This window comes from Tupaia chinensis, unplaced genomic scaffold, assembly GCF_000334495.1.
Source record: "Tupaia chinensis unplaced genomic scaffold, TupChi_1.0 Scaffold000355_1, whole genome shotgun sequence".
Classification (NCBI taxonomy): Eukaryota; Metazoa; Chordata; class Mammalia; order Scandentia; family Tupaiidae; genus Tupaia; species Tupaia belangeri.
Genome location: NW_006159850.1, coordinates 11812571 through 11828743, shown reverse-complemented (window position 1 = coordinate 11828743; position 16173 = coordinate 11812571). Strand labels below are relative to the sequence as shown.

At 38.5% G+C, this 16173-nt stretch overlaps 1 protein-coding gene across 2 annotated transcripts in view; it reads left to right on the top strand.

The window, feature by feature from the left end:
* The window catches only part of CNTNAP4 (contactin associated protein family member 4), a 278572-nt gene that overhangs the window by 178720 nt on the left and 83679 nt on the right, over positions 1-16173 (top strand). For both annotated transcript variants that reach the window (XM_027773495.1, XM_006152611.2), the window contains exons 8-10: positions 1072-1333; positions 9799-9948; positions 16070-16173. The exon at positions 16070-16173 is cut by the window's right edge and continues 95 nt beyond it. In XM_027773495.1, the coding sequence (XP_027629296.1) occupies positions 1072-1333; positions 9799-9948; positions 16070-16173 (516 nt within the window). The remainder of the gene's footprint in view (positions 1-1071; positions 1334-9798; positions 9949-16069) is intronic.

Below are 16173 nucleotides of genomic sequence, written 5' to 3'. Positions count from 1 at the left end.
TGAATTGGTGGTATTTATATGATTATCACATCCAGCAAGATTTAAAAATAGTCATTTTTTTAAATAAAAGGGAAATTATTTTGAATAAAAGTAAAAATATAGATACGTGTGAGTGTGTGTGTGTGTGTGTGTTCCGTCTACGGAATGAGTTTCTAGGCATTACTTATGTAAGGAGCACCCCCCTCTCATTGGCAAGAGGGTAGCAGGCAGTGACCCAAGAGAAACCTAATACAGAACTGTGGCTGGCAAAACCTTTCCATTTTTACTAGGTTTGATAGTCTCGTAATTGGGTTAGTGTAGCATACACTGTCACTTTTATGATTTCATTCATTGGAATAAGATAGTTGAATTTGCTCTTATTGTTTATAATAAAAGGGAATTCACTTTTAGCATAACATAGCCAAATATTTGACCAAGACCAAATGTGTTTATTCCCAACATATATTCTTCCAGATAAAGCTGATATAATTGACTTTTTAAGTTCCCATTAAAAGTTGAGAAGTAGAAGACTAGAGAAGGTTTTGAAGAACCTTTTTTTTTTTTTTTTTGGAGAGGTTTTGCCATAGGGCCCGTGTGCTCGCCAGACAGAGAGAGACAGAGAGAAAGAAAGCGAGAAATCACCCCCAGGGGGGATGGCCACACCGCAATCCCTTCTCCTCCATTCTCCTCTCGGGATCTTGGGCACGCACGCACACGTGCCCGGCGTGAGTTTTAAGCTACTGGGTCCAGGACGCAAACCGTGGTCGACTACGTGGGAGTCCAGCGACATAGACATTACGCTAACTGCTGGTCCCAAGAACCTTTAAGACATATAGCAAGGATTTATATTTTCGGGTTGACAGCAATTTGTTGTTGGTTTACTTTATTTAAAAAGATTTTTTTATTTTTTGTGGCAAAAAACTTGATGCAGTTCATTCAAAAGACACTTGCAAAATAAATTTCAGCTGCAATTTCACAGATAAATGGAAGATAACATGGGATCACGGAGCACCCTTTGTGAATATCTCAAACCTTGTGACTAATGTGGCGTGACTCACATTCTGAAAAGCTTTTCTTTTACTTTGTTGTCAGGGAACTGTGTTGTTTTCTTGCTCACAACCTCAGTCTGTGCCTGTGACTTTTCTAAGCTCCAAGAGTTTCTTGGAACTTCCGGGTCCTTCTGGAGAGGATGAGATTTCGGCTACTTTTCAATTTCGAACCTGGAATAAAGCAGGGCTTCTGCTATTCACTGAACTGCAGCTGGTTTCAGGGGGGCTCCTCCTCCTTCTGAGTGAGGGAAAACTGAAGCTGAATCTCTACCAGCCAGGAAAATCACCCAGCGACATCACAGCAGGTAAGAAATGTATTCCCTCAGGCAAAGCATATGGATTCGAAAGATTTCATTATCTCTGCGGCCCTTCTCCGCAAATTTTTACGTATAACCTCGAAATTAATATTTGTTTAATAAATGAATACTCAAGTTAATAAGATTATCAGTACTTTTCCTTAGAGGAACTGGATTCCAACTTCCTTTTAAATATGGTTCCAACACTAGCAGTTCTTATTAACCAAAAAAATAGTTACGGAGGAATAGAATTTTTTTTTTCCATAATCCTCTCTCCCAATAAATCAACATATCCTGAGGAAATATGTGTCAGAGAAAATGTGGAAGACTTTGAAATAGACCAAAAAGTTAACAGGATGTCTTTTAAAGGAAATCTATACACTTGGCCTGACACACTTATTAGTTCTAGCTGGTCAGTGGGAGAAGGGGAGGGGTCATTCTGGGTGTTTCTATTTCTTTATATTTGTATGCAATTTAAAACATAATAGTCACATTAACTTTACTTGCTGAAGTACCTTAAAAAGAGTTGGATATCTTCTGACGGGAGGTGGGAAGGTGCAAAGTTTTGTGCCAAGGTCCTAATTTGGTTACCAAATGGAATTCTCTCCACTTCTAGGCAATACGGTATTGTTTTAATGACTAGAGAAGTAATATAATTAAGGTGACTCTATGAGTGTCTAGAAAATTAATGCCCAATTTAGGTCAGTGCTTTGGGTGAGGGATATTTTTGTCTCTTCATTAAGATTATATAGTTCTCAACAAGGGATCTCCATCAAATTTTCACATATATAGAATAATATCGAAGCCACGCTACTAGAGGTCACATTGGTGTAAATTGCTACATTAATTTAATAAATGATCTTTAAAAACAATTTAAAGATGCCATTTTAATACTCCCCTATATTAACTATGATAAAAATTTATAGAATATGACTGGGAGAGGAAAAAATAGAAATGTGTTAGTACTGTGGGAAACTAAATATAGAAAAAGTGAGTATACAAATGGATACACAAATGCCTATTCTTTATGTTTGTGTGTGTATCTCTGTCTATATATCCCTGCAATTTAAATGCAGGATGGAAAATTCAGTATTAATTATAATTTGGTAATAGCCTGTGACTTTTTATGTAATGTCCAAAATGTGGTAGACTTGCAGGCTTGACAAAAGGAAATAAATTAATCAGTGTCATATTAATAATTGATAGGACCGTAAAATGAAGGTCTAAAAATGTAAGCTTGCCATTAATGTGTAGTTTATTGTGATGTATTTGACATCCTCGGAAGTGCTTATATTCATAGCTTAATTTTCAACATCTTAGAGAAAGGGCTTTAGTATAATGTCAGTGAGCCCCACGAAACGAGTTCCTTTCTAAGCACTTTACAGGCATAGAGTGTATAGTTAACAAATTACTAGGTGTAAGTCTATATGGAATACTCTCTGGCGATTTAGAAATCACTAAATTAATGTTGAAATACACATGCAATGTAATTCATTATGATATCGTATACTTCCTGTGATTATTTCTGTAGCTAATAATAAGGACTCTAGACTAATTATGGTAGTTGGGTGGGTAGTCAGGTGGTTCTTTCATAGGGGAAGAATTGTTACTTGCACAATGTTTGATAATTAAACCAGTTGTCAGAATGTTTTATAAAAATTATTTCAAGAGAGCCATGTGCTTATTGATGGATTGATAGGTTGTACTAAACATTTCTATTATATAAGAACACCTAATTTTTTTTTTGAGAGGTTTTTTTTGCTATAGGGTGCATATGCTAGCCAGAAAGACAGAGAGAGACAGAAAGTGAGAAATCACCCCCCAGGGGAGATGGCCACACTGCAATCCCTTCTCTTCCATTCTCCTCTCGGGATCTTGAGCACGCATGCACACACTCACAGTGTGAGTTTAAGCCACCAGGTCCAGGACTCGAACTGTGATTGACTACATGGGAGTCCAGCGACATAGCCTTTATGCTAACTGCTGGTCCCAAGAACACCTAATTCTTGTAGTTACTGAAGATATACATTGCTAATGTCTTTTTAGAGATTCCTTCCTTCCTTTGTTTTTAGAAAGATTTTTGCTATAGGGAACATGTAATCATCAGAGAGAGACAGAGACAGAAAGTGAGAAATCACCCCCTGGGGAATAGCCATGTCACAATCCCTTCTCCTCCATTTTCCTCTAGGGATTTTGGGCATGCACGCACGTGCACCTGGCATGAGTTTTCAGCCTCCAGATCTGGCACTTGAACTGCGGTTGACCATGTGGGAGTTCAGCAAGTAACCGTTATGCCATCTGCCGGTCCTTCCTTCCTTTCTTTTTCTTCCGCTTTCTTTCTTCCAAAACAGAAAGAGAGAGAAGAGAAACAGGCAACCCCAATGGTGTCTTCCTGCTGTTCTCCACTCCCAGGTTCAGCCGTTCCAGATCATGAATACGGAAGAGAAACAGGCAACCCCAATGGTGTCTTCATGCTGTTTTCCACTCCCAGGTTCAGCCATTCCATATAATGAATACATGCACACCCAGCATGGTTAGGGAGTTCTCCAGATGCAGATTTAGAACCTTCCCACATGGTTCAGCTTTGCAGAGCATAGGGTTACCACTGTGCCACTTGTCTGGTCCCTCAATTACGAATTTTAAAAGTCTGAAAAACCCTAAGTTTTTGTATCTTTTGCAGTGGAATAGAAACTAAATTATTTTAATAAAGAACTGATTCATACAAATGCTTGAATTATCAAGTCTAATTTTTAATGTGATGTACAGTTTTTCAAATTGCCATTTGGAATTATTCAAAAATATTATGTCAGCCTAAATCAGTTTTGAAATATTTTAAAGATACTATATTAGCATAAATCATGAAACACATTGGCAGTAATATAAAATCCCTCATGATACGAAATATTTTCAGTCCTTGTCACCATTATAAATGTCGAAAAAAAAAAATCATTCCGTGGCATTAGGACCCAATGAACAATAAAGTTATATTTTCCTATTTAAACAAAATATTGGGACCAGCAGGTGGTGTAGTGTTTAAGGCGCTGGCCTCTCACATAGTTGAGTCCTAGACCTGGTGGCTTCAAACTCACACCAGGCGTGTGTGTGTGTGTGTGTGTGTGTGTGTGCACTCAAAATCCTAAGAGGAGAATGGAAGGGATTGTGGCATCACCATCTCCCCTAGGGGATGATTTCTCGCTTTCTGTCTCTCCATTTCTCTCTCTCTCTTTCTCTGTATCTCTTTGGCGAGTGCATATGCCCTATAACAAAAATCCCTCTCTCACTAAATAAGAAATAAATATAATAATTGTCAAATTTGAAGTTTCTCCTATGAGTTTTAGCATTTTACAGTTGCTTTTGTCTAATGATGAAATCAGGCCTATAAATAAGCCTCTTGCCCCCACAGGCAGGGCCTGGCAGAGGCAGGCTTGCAGGATTTGAGATGTTGCCGCATATTTCATTCATGAGGCATTTTTGAATCAGGCATTGGAGCAGACCTCTTGATTTGCCTCGCCCAGGAGGAGCCGTTTTTTTTTATTCCTTTTCTTCCCTTTCCCTGTTGGAACATTCCTACCTTTCAGACTGTAAACCTGTCATCCCTTAAACTCCTGCTTTCCACTAAAGCGATGGGTACCAACGACCTCCGTATTTTTATCCCGACAAGAGCTATCTAGTGATCTGGACCCTTAATTCTGGTTAGTGACTCTAGTTAGTTTGATAGAGGAATTTCTGGCACTTTCAGAGCACTGAAATACATTTGGAAACAGGCAAAACCTTTCGGTTGCTCCTTGAGTAACGGCCTCCGCATAATCGCCTTCTGCACCTTTGCAGAGAACTTACCCTGCGTGGCAGGCTTCTTTTTCACTGCACATCTTACTCTGTGAGGTGCCTGTTCCAGTCTAACGAGAGGTGATGGGAATGAAGCTGTCATGACGTTTCTGCAGTGATTCAGGACTGGGATGGAGTTATATTTGAGGGGGCAGATGTAAACATTTTCTTCTTGCTGTGTTTTGTGTGTTCATGTCATTGGGGCAGAGTCATGAGAACGGGGGGAGGGTGTGGAGAGGGGTCTGGCACCTCATCCCATTTTCTCCTCCTACCTGCCGACACTCCATTATTATACCATTCTTCCATTATACCACTTGGCGTTGTTGGTGTGTTCCAGCCAGACACCACCATGAACACATCTGGATCAACCAAGCTGGATTTACACTTATTGAAACAAGGGGGTTCACATAGCCTGGGATCCAGGGGTTTGTCTCAGTACAGAGGTGTTAGGATAACTCATGATAGGGTCTGGGGACGTGTTAGCTGATCAGAGGGAAGTTTCAAGGAAGTGAAAAAATTGCAGTAGAGTATATGTTATCAGGAAGTGAGGCGGTTCTGTGGTTAGGTATCTTTGTAAATCTTGCCTAGAAGGTAGAAGGACGAGGGATGAAATAAAGGTTGAAGTTGTAATTGTCAAAATCAACAACAAAAAGCCAATAGTTGTTCCTAATATCCAGGACAGGGACAAGTTTGGTATTTTTTGTGGTTTGCACGGTAGCCTGGCTTTTGTCTGGGTCGAGACAAGATTATGAAGTAGTCTGGATATTCTCCCATGGCAGTGTGGCCTTGTCTGATGTTGGTGTCCTGTGAACTGGTTTCTATTTGGCAGGAGAACGCCAAGGCCTGGCTTTGAGTATCAACCACCTTTTTACAACCCTAGGGCCTCATTGATAGTGCCAGCCCGGTTCTTAGATGTTAGGGAGTGCTTTTTTTCTTTCTCAAAGTTAGTTTAACATGGGCAAAAGAATGAGGTCAGCTGTCTGGGAGACAGAGAAGTGTGTGGATTTTGGAGTTAGACTTGGGTGTATCTGGCTGCTCATCAGCTGGGTACTACCTCGAGGAATTTGTTGATCCTCCCTGAGCCCCATTTTATCCATATTTAAAATGAAAATAATAATTGTCATGGTGGGGGCCAGCAGGGATGTGATGGTTCAGTGTGCTCGACTTCCACATGGTTGACTGTGGTTCAAGTCCTGGACCTGGCGGCTCACTTTCTCACTTTCTCTCTCTGTCTTTCTCTTTTGCTCTATCCCTCTCTGGACAAATTTAAATAAATAAGTAAATAAATAAAGTTAAATAAAATGTCTTAAAAATAATAATAGTTATGGTGAAGTCTAAATAATACAAGGCACAGAAAACACACAGAACCTATTAGGAATAATACCTCAATAAAAATTTTTCTCACTATCATTATTTTATCATTATACCAACAGCATGCTCCTTTCCCAAACTAAAAAGTCGTGAGTGGTGGAGATAGTATATAGAATAAGTATTAGTTGCACAATAGTGTAAACAAGAAAAAAGATACAAATTCAAAAATACCTCCCTCTCTTTCTTCATCATGTGGCTTTTGGAAAGGAGTCCCCTCTCATCCAACCTAGAAGTGGAAGGAATTGTATGTTTACAAATGAAGGGAAAAAAATATCTGATTTAAATGATCTAGAGTGAGTTGAAATAAATGAAAGAGACCCTACATAATTTAATTTGGGTAGTAAATCCCATTGATAGGTAAGTAAAACCCATTGATAAGTCTCCTCATCATAGGTAAATGATACCTATCACAAATGAGCCTCGGCAACAGCTTTCGAAGGCTCTACCACAACTTCCTAACCTGCTGGTTAGTTAAATAACTGTGTAAACCATGCAGTGAGCTGTCTTGGCAGGCTGTTATTATTCAAATTTGGCTTCTCTATAGACAGTATTATTCCCCTTTTTAAAATTTTTTTGGTTTTGCCATAAAACATGCACTTGCTGGAGAGAGACAGTGAGAGGGAAAGTGTGACATCACCCCCCAGAAGGAATGGCCATGCCACAATTCCTTCTCCTTCATTCTTCTCTTGTGATTTTGGGCAATCACGTACATGTGCCTGGCATGATTTTCGCCACTAGGTCTGGGATTTGAACTGTAGTCAGCCATGTGGGAGTCCAGCACCTTCACCACTATGCCAACTGCTGGGACAGTGTTATTCCAAGGCCACTCTAGCCTTTAGCTTAACCTTGTTCCTGCCTAACCAATGCTTGCCCAGAGTGCTGCTGCTCAAAGTGCGGTCCTTGGAAATGTTTGTTACTAATCCATCACAAGAAAAGTATAAAACTGGAGATGAAGCTCTTAGAAATTGTTACAGCAAAAAGATATGGCTTCAACATCTGAGCGCTAATGGTTAGTGGTCCTGTATTTTATGTGTCTTTTTAATTTAATTTTTAGTAATTTATTTAAATTTTGTACACATATCAGTCTGCAGTAGATTGGAAAATAATATGTTCACCACCCTGGGTAATTTGAGAAGCACAGTCTGAGACCAAGAGAAAGCCTAAAATTATACAAGTAGAGTTGTGTACATAGGGCTTAGAGCACTTTGAGCTTTGCGGTAGGAGATGTGAGAGGCAGGTGGGCAGAGGGAGAAGTGTCTGTCCTGTGACGCAAAGATTATATAGTACTAGGATTTTCATTTTAAATGGATTCTCTTAAAAGAAGCACTGGATGACAGCTCTGGGGTGTTTGATTTATTTCAGTCCAATTTATTTCTTTAAAAAATTTATTTTAAAGAATTATTTTTATTTAACTTTATTTATTTTAATTTGACCAGAGAGGCACACACACACACACACACACACAGAGAGAGAGAGAGAGAGAGAGAGAGAGAGAGAGAGAGCAAGCAAGCTGCCAGGTCTGAGACTTGAACCACGGTCAGCCATGTGGGAGTCCAATGCCCCTAACCACCAAGCCATCTGTCAGCTCCTAGTCCAATCTTTTACTGTCAGGGATTACATAACTCTGTTCGGTCTACTGTTTCAGAATCCAGGCTTAAAAAATACATCTCAAAGTATCTAACCTGCATTGGCCATGTTTTAGTTTTCAGGTATTTCCCATTATCTTTCACAAACCAGAGTTGGGTCTTGGAAAGTCTTCTTTGCCTCATGGATGTGATGTGATAGTGAACTTCCAGCCCTGGCTAGAATTTGCTAAATACACTCAGGGCAAAGAAATGTAACTTACCCAAGGGAACTTCAACACATTTTTAGTCTAAAAGAGTGTGGTAGAATAGCTTGGAGGAAATCAAAGAAATTGCATATAATGTCAAAAGAAAAGAAATGGAATATAATATCAGAAAAGAGGCTGTTTGCATTTAATAGTGTGCTTATATCTTTGTTTACTATTTTGATCTGCAGAATCACACAGAGTTGGATATTCAGTTAATGTAAACTTGACTGGTAAATTCACAATAGACATGTTTAGATTTCCCACTTGTTCTGTATTCAACCAGAGTCCCTTTAAGAGGGAAAGGCTAAGCCATCTCATGGCTTCATGACATGGGGCCACCTTAGAAGAGACTGATACAGGTTTTAAGAGGCAATAAGAATACCTTGATTTTAGCAACTTTTCATTATACACACACACATACACATAACACACAACACACACACATACACAAGGAAAAAACAGAAAAATATAAAAATGAATAGAAACAACCATGATTTTCCTTCATGCTAAAATTACTATTTCTATGTAAGAAAATCCCCATTTACTCCTTTCTCATATTTACAAAAAAATTAAGAATACAACTAAAATTGTATGACGTATCTTCAAAAAGTTCATGGAAAATACATAGTCTGAAAAAAACTGTACATAGATTTAAAAAATTTTTGCACTAAAATAAACCTGTACTTCACATCCATTTTCCAAGAACTTTTGAAGTTTTTGGAAAAATACATATACAGAGTTGACATTTATATACATATATGTGTAAAGAGAGAGAGATCAAGCATATTTGTGATACTATGTTCTATAAAGTTCATGTGAAAACTGAATTATTGAATACTGAACCATTGTTTCTTCTTAGGAAGAATGTAGGGTTAGGGGACCAGTAGATGGCATGATAGTTAGGTCACTGGACTCCCACATAGTCGACCACAGTTCAAGACTCAGACCTGGCTGTTTCAAACTCACACTGGGCACATATGTGTGCATGCCCAAAATTCTAAGAGGAAAATGGAGGATGAGGGATTGCAGCATGGCCATCCTCCTTGAAGTGTTAATAAAAGAACATTTTATTGGGTGTAGCCTAGAATTTGGGGAAAGGTCTATACTCTTCCTAAACTCCTCTTCCGCTAGAGGTAGGTTCCATGGATGGAAGCTAAAATGCGGTCTAGGCCAGGTAACTGAAAGAGCCAAGTTATTCACAGTAGTCCAAGGGTTGGAAGCGTAGTTCTCTTTATTGAGGCCTTAAGCAGGGAAGACAGAAATGCACCATTTTTCATAGATAGCATGCCGATTTCCTGCTTCTCTCCCTTTCTTTGTGTGTTGCACTTTCACTAATAGGTGTAAATGCTGTAGATGACAGAATAATGTGTGTATTACTCTTTCTAGTTAACTACTCTAACATTCCCTGTTGAGAGGGATCTCTTTTAACTAATTTCATCTGCCCTAGGTGTTGGATTAAATGACGGGCAGTGGCATTCTATCTCCTTATCTGCGAAAAGAAATCACCTGAGCGTGGCGGTGGACGGTCAGGCAGCCTCTGTCGCTCCTTGGCTGGGGCCCGAGCAGATTTCTTCAGGTGGCACCTATTATTTTGGAGGTAAAAACAGGAACGGTGGAACCATATTTGCAATTACTACTGCTGCTTCCCGGGGAAGCTGTCATGATTCAGCCGAAGTTAATACTCAGGGATATTTTCTCACTAGCTGTGAGCATGGAGATGTTGAATGGATCAAAATGATAAATTGTAACCCAAAGTACACTCCTACAAGGTGGATTTACTTATGTTTATGATTTTAATAATGAGATTGGTTTTAAGTAGGCCGCCTTCTTCACAGTTTTCAACCTTCAAACCTTGTGATAGTTTCCTAATGTTAAATGATCCTTGTACGTCATCTTCTGGTTTCATGGGTTGATTTTATTGCAGTGTTTTCCTGATTGTGCCTCTGAGCTCCTGTAGAGCATCCTTATTGCTTTTCTACTGCCCAATACAGAAGGGCAATATTATGCCAACGGACAAATAATTTAACTTAATTAGCCATAGCAACCTCTTCTCCTTGTTAAGTAATAATGCACCGATACATTTGATGAAATCTGGGCGTCAGCCTTCAACAACAGGTGACCTCCCTTAGAGAACAAAAACAAATGAAGCGTTTACCTGCCTAGTGGACGTTTGATTGAACTAAAAGCTTGCAAAAGGAAACCTGGGAAATGGAAATGCATCTGTATCACTGGAAAATTGAAATGAAATATTCTTTGCCATTAGAAATGCGAAGTTCTAAACCTGTCAGTATTCATTTCTAGCCATGGTTTGAGATGGTTCTCATATGGTCATTGTTTTGTTGCTGTCGTCACATTGCATTTTAATAGCTGTTTCTGTCTAGAATCATTTTTGAATTAGGTGAAAGTAGCCTCATCTTTGTTGTTTACCACTAAAGTACAAAAATCTTTTCTAAGAATCGACAGTGAGCACACAACCTGTGATTCAGTTCATAGGATCTTAAAAGCAAATGAACCAACAAAAACCCCTGCAGAATCTATTACGGTGAAGAGCAGGATAGGACCAGCAATCTTATAAGATATAATTACTTCCTTTCAGAGATCTGCTCATTTCTGAACTGGGTTGTTTATAACCCTTTTGTAATAGATGATTGATTTTATGGCAATCCATAGGAACACATTCTTTTAATCAATAGTAAGATATATAGAACAACTTAACCAAGAGCTTTCACTTCAAAGGAAAAGATTTAGAAGCACAAAAAGAGATAAGAAAAAAAAAAGGCATATTGTTAAATGATGCAAAATGAAAAGCTGGATAAAAGTGTTTATAAATCATGAAAATAGACTCATCATTCTTAAAGTATTTTATGTCCTTGTTCAGGTTTAACAATGCTTAGCTACTTCGTGTAGAAATTCTCTAGTGATTGCTTTTATTCTGTGATTCAGTTCATAGGATCTTAAAAGCAAATGAACCAACAAAAACCCCTGCAGAATCTATTACGGTGAAGAGCAGGATAGGACCAGCAATCTTATAAGATATAATTACTTCCTTTCAGAGATCTGCTCATTTCTGAACTGGGTTGTTTATAACCCTTTTGTAATAGATGATTGATTTTATGGCAATCCATAGGAACACATTCTTTTAATCAATAGTAAGATATATAGAACAACTTAACCAAGAGCTTTCACTTCAAAGGAAAAGATTTAGAAGCACAAAAAGAGATAAGAAAAAAAAAAAGGCATATTGTTAAATGATGCAAAATGAAAAGCTGGATAAAAGTGTTTATAAATCATGAAAATAGACTCATCATTCTTAAAGTATTTTATGTCCTTGTTCAGGTTTAACAATGCTTAGCTACTTCGTGTAGAAATTCTCTAGTGATTGCTTTTATTCATAGTATAATATTGTTTTATAGTGAAATATATCACATGTTCACTCTTTAAACTTGCTTGTTTTTATTATGATTCATATAACATATACTATTTAAACACTTAAAATATTCTTTAGATACTTTTAGAATTATTTGAAAGTTACAAAGCTGTATAGAAAGTTCCTGTATGCCCCCCCACATCCAGCTTCCTCTCTTGTTCACATCTTACATCATATATTCATATAAAGACACCTAATGATCGTTTAAAGTTCACATTTACACATTTTCTTGCCAAGGAAAGAAGATTATCAGTGCACATTTGTCTCTCTAAGATCACATACTTTAATCTTCCCAGGTAAACACTCCTGCATTTGGGGTTTATTCTTCCTTTTATGGCTTTCATAATTTTGCATCTATTAATGTTTTCCTTAACAATAAAATGTGAAAACTTCCACAATAAATTCCAACTTCAAGCCTTATTTTCCTCTAAAAACAAATCTCAAGTTTTCATAGGTATTGCTGTTCATTCAGTCATTTTAATTGGTGTTCTTTTGTACCAGAGTATGCATGCCCTTGGCATGGGATTCTGCTGATTGCTAAATACATGCCCTGGAAAATTCAGACCACCTTAACATTTCCAGGGCTGGAAGCAAGGACAATAAAATGCAGGAGACCTTTTGCTGCCTTACCTTACTTTTTCCTGTTCTGTCCAGCTGTGTGTCCAGGATCTGATAGGGGGGCCAATCTTCCTGGAAGTCTGCTTAGGACTTTAGGGCTGGAAATTCTATATTCTGAGAGTGGACTGGAGGGGAAAGGACTCTAAGCAGGCCATCATCTCGCTTTGTGAAGCCTCCTGGCACCGTGAACAAAAGAAGGGCTGGAAGAGGGTAAAGAAGGAATGCAGGGCGGGCACAGGGACCCTGATTGCCTGGGTGGCAACCGGATGACAACTCTTCTCATTTTAACTGATAGTCTTGTCATCTGACAAGCCCTCTCCCTAGTCCTGGATGAACTGTGGCAGTTGGTACCCCTAGAGAACCTTTAGTTCTGTGTAGGTGAGAGTTTTGTCCCTAGGATCTGTTTTATCTAGATGGAGGTTTTCTTAGGTAGTTAATTCTTGAGTCAGTTTATCTAAAAGTGAAAAAGTATCCTGTGTTCTGAGACACTTCCCATTAGTTCTCCTCCTCTCTCTAAATTCAAACATGCATTTCCAGTTATCTCCCCAGAATACAGTCAGTCTACTTGGCTGCCAAGTGACATTTTGTTCCCCCAGCTTGGGTCGTATCTCCACTCTAGGCCAGTCTTGAGAGTAGCTGTCACATTAGGAGTGGGGGTATTCTGAACAGAGTGGCATTTAATATATGTCACGTCAGACTCCCCCTTTTGATCCATCATTCTTTTTTTTTTTTTTTTGGAGGTTTTTGCTATAGGGCACATGCACTCACCAGACAGACAGAGAGAGACAGAGAGACAGAAAGCAAGAAATCGCCCCCCTCAGGGAGGATGGCCACGCTGCAATCCCTTCTCCTCTATTCTCCTCTCGGGATCTTGGGTATGCATGCACACGTGTCCAGCGTGAATTTAAGCCACTGGGTCCGGGACTCGAACCGCGGTCGACTACGTGGGAGTCCAGTGACATAGCCATTACACTAACTGCTGGTCCCTGATCCACCATTCTTTATTTCTAACTTTTTTCCACTTACCAATGAGTGATTTTCACAAAATCAGTCTGTATCGTGGTATATTGTGCTCTGCATTCACCATTTGTAAATTATAAATGCAAAACCCGGGTCCTCCAGATTGTGATGGCTCAGCATCTAAGTCTGTGAAGTCCCCTGTGGCATCTTTGTGTCACATGTGACACACACGATAGCACAGGCTGAGGGTACTAAACCACGGGCAGAATGCTCCCATGTTCTCACCATGTATATAGTGCATAAAGCACTCTCCACCCAGTGAACGTGCTATGCCACCATGAAGTCTATCTCACCCGACATCTCACTTCTGGTACAGCGACAGCCACTGATCACTTTCTGTCATCCTCAGAGGCATTTAACATTCCGACTGCTTCTAGTAATGGCTCCATCTATTAATTCGGCATTAAGTATTCTCCAGAAATCTTCCTATTTTAGACCTTTCATCTCAAATGGGTTCAGTGCTGAGCTTCTCTCTGTGTTGCATTGTATTAACTTGGGGCTGCCTCTTATCACAGACTAATGAGACTAACCTGGGCTGAACCCTGCTTTGTTCCTTGGCTCTCTGGCTTATTGAACATGTAGCTAGGGATATGAAGTGCTTCATGAGATGAGGGTGTGATTCCCGTGAAGTTCCATGTCCTTTCCTTGTGACTCTGGGTTTGCTTCCTTTTGTTCCCTGTGGGCGTATTGCACAATTTATTTTATTCTGAAATAGTTTGAAATGTGTCAGAAAACACCACCTGGAGCAAAGGAGATTAGCAGAGCTGTTTATATTTCTGGCATATTCTAGTTTCCCCACAATATTATTGAACTATTATCCTTTCAGTTTTTATCCTAACATTCTTAATTGGTTAATAAGTCATCTAGAAAACATATTGAAAGTATGTTAATCATGTCCTAAACACCTGAAAAAATTGAAGCACTGGAAATGAGTATAGTACTATGTACAATGGATTAACACTGACAAAGCTTTGATCACCTACTCAATATATTCAATTTGAACTTCAAAGTCTTTATTAGGTTAAAATCTGTCATTTAAATATGCCTGATGATAATTTTAAATAAAAATGCTAGCCTTTTCTTGCCATGTAAGTAGGAAAACAAAGAAATAATGAAAAATATTTTAGTCAAAATATTTCATTGTAATAGAAATTCCCACATAGAAAACTAGCATGGGTTATACAGGAATTAAGAAGTTGCTGATTATTATTTCAAATGATAACAGTGGTTGACAACATAGTAGAAAAGAAAAAATGATAAAATTTATAAGTATAATGCAAAGGAACTTTAAGAAGTTTCTGCAAAAATGAAATTAAAGCATGAGTTTATTTTGGTGTAAAACATTCGAAATTCGTACAGAGATTTTTTTTGTAATGTGCATTTTCCATGAACATTTTGAAAATCCCTTTTATGTGTGTTTAGACTTCATAAAATCACTTACTTCACTTGGATAGGGCAACATTTAAAAATTATTAAGTCCCACAAATAGTAGCTAATGTATTTTGGGGTTTAAATAATTAAAAGATGTTAATCAATATAACTAAATGCAACAGCTTTTATGAGGCAAAATATAAATAATCAAACAGTGATTTTTTTTTTTTTTGGAGAGGTTTTTGCTATAGGGCATGTGCACTCACCAGAAAGACAGAGAGACAGAGAGACAGAAAGCGAGAAATCACCCCCCAAGGAAGATGACCATGCCTCAATCCCTTCTCCATTCTCCTCTTGGGACCTTAGGCACACATGCACAGGCGCCGGTGTGAGTTTAAACTGCAGGGTCCGAGACTAGAACCACGGTCGACTACACGGGAGTCCAGCGACATAGCCATTACGCTAACTGCTGGTCCCTGATTTGTTTTAGACATTAAGTCATTTGGATTTATCAAAATGCATATGTAGCTCTTACATGTATAAGAAAATTTAGTAATTAGATAAATAGTTGGTAATTTTATTGCAAGTCAATATAATTCCTTTTCCAAATAGCTTTAACTACAGATGTATTTCACCAATATTGATCTGTCTTTTCTTATCTCCAGTGCACATTTTGATCTCTTTATTTTGTTAATTTTGCAGTCTAAAAGACTAAGTTCTCTTGTCTAAGCTACATATAATTTAATACTGGTGGCTTACATGTTTAGGTGGGAAACAGTATGGAAATTCCTTAAAAAAACAAAAAACACTTTATGGGACCAGCGGATGGCATAATGGTTATGTTGCTGGACTCTCATGTAGTCAACCATGGCTTGAGTCCTGGGCTCACTGGCTTAAACTTCATGCCAGGTGCGTGTGTGTTTTCTCAAGACCCTGAGAAGAGAGCGGAGGAGAAGGGATTGTAGCATGGTCATCTCACCAGGGGGTCATTTTTTGCTTTCTGTCTCTCTTTCTCTCTTTCTCTCTTTCTCTTTGGTGAGTGCATACATCTCACAGCAAAAATTCTCTCTCTAAGAAAACCCAAAAAAACAAAAACACACTTTATATGAATCACAATTTGTAATTTAGGTTAAACTAGTAATTACTATGGTGGACTTATTTTCCTTTTTTAGCACAGAATGTAATCAAATGTCTACTTTTTTTTTTGAAATGAAATATTCTATGGTATTGAACCTGGTTCATTGTGATATATCCTGGTTTTGCTTTGTTTTCTTTTTCTCAGGTTGTCCTGACAAAGGCTTTGGCTCCAATTGTAAAAATCCATTTGGTGGATTTCAGGGATGTTTGAGACTCATTTCTATTAGTAACACAATGGTGGATCTGATT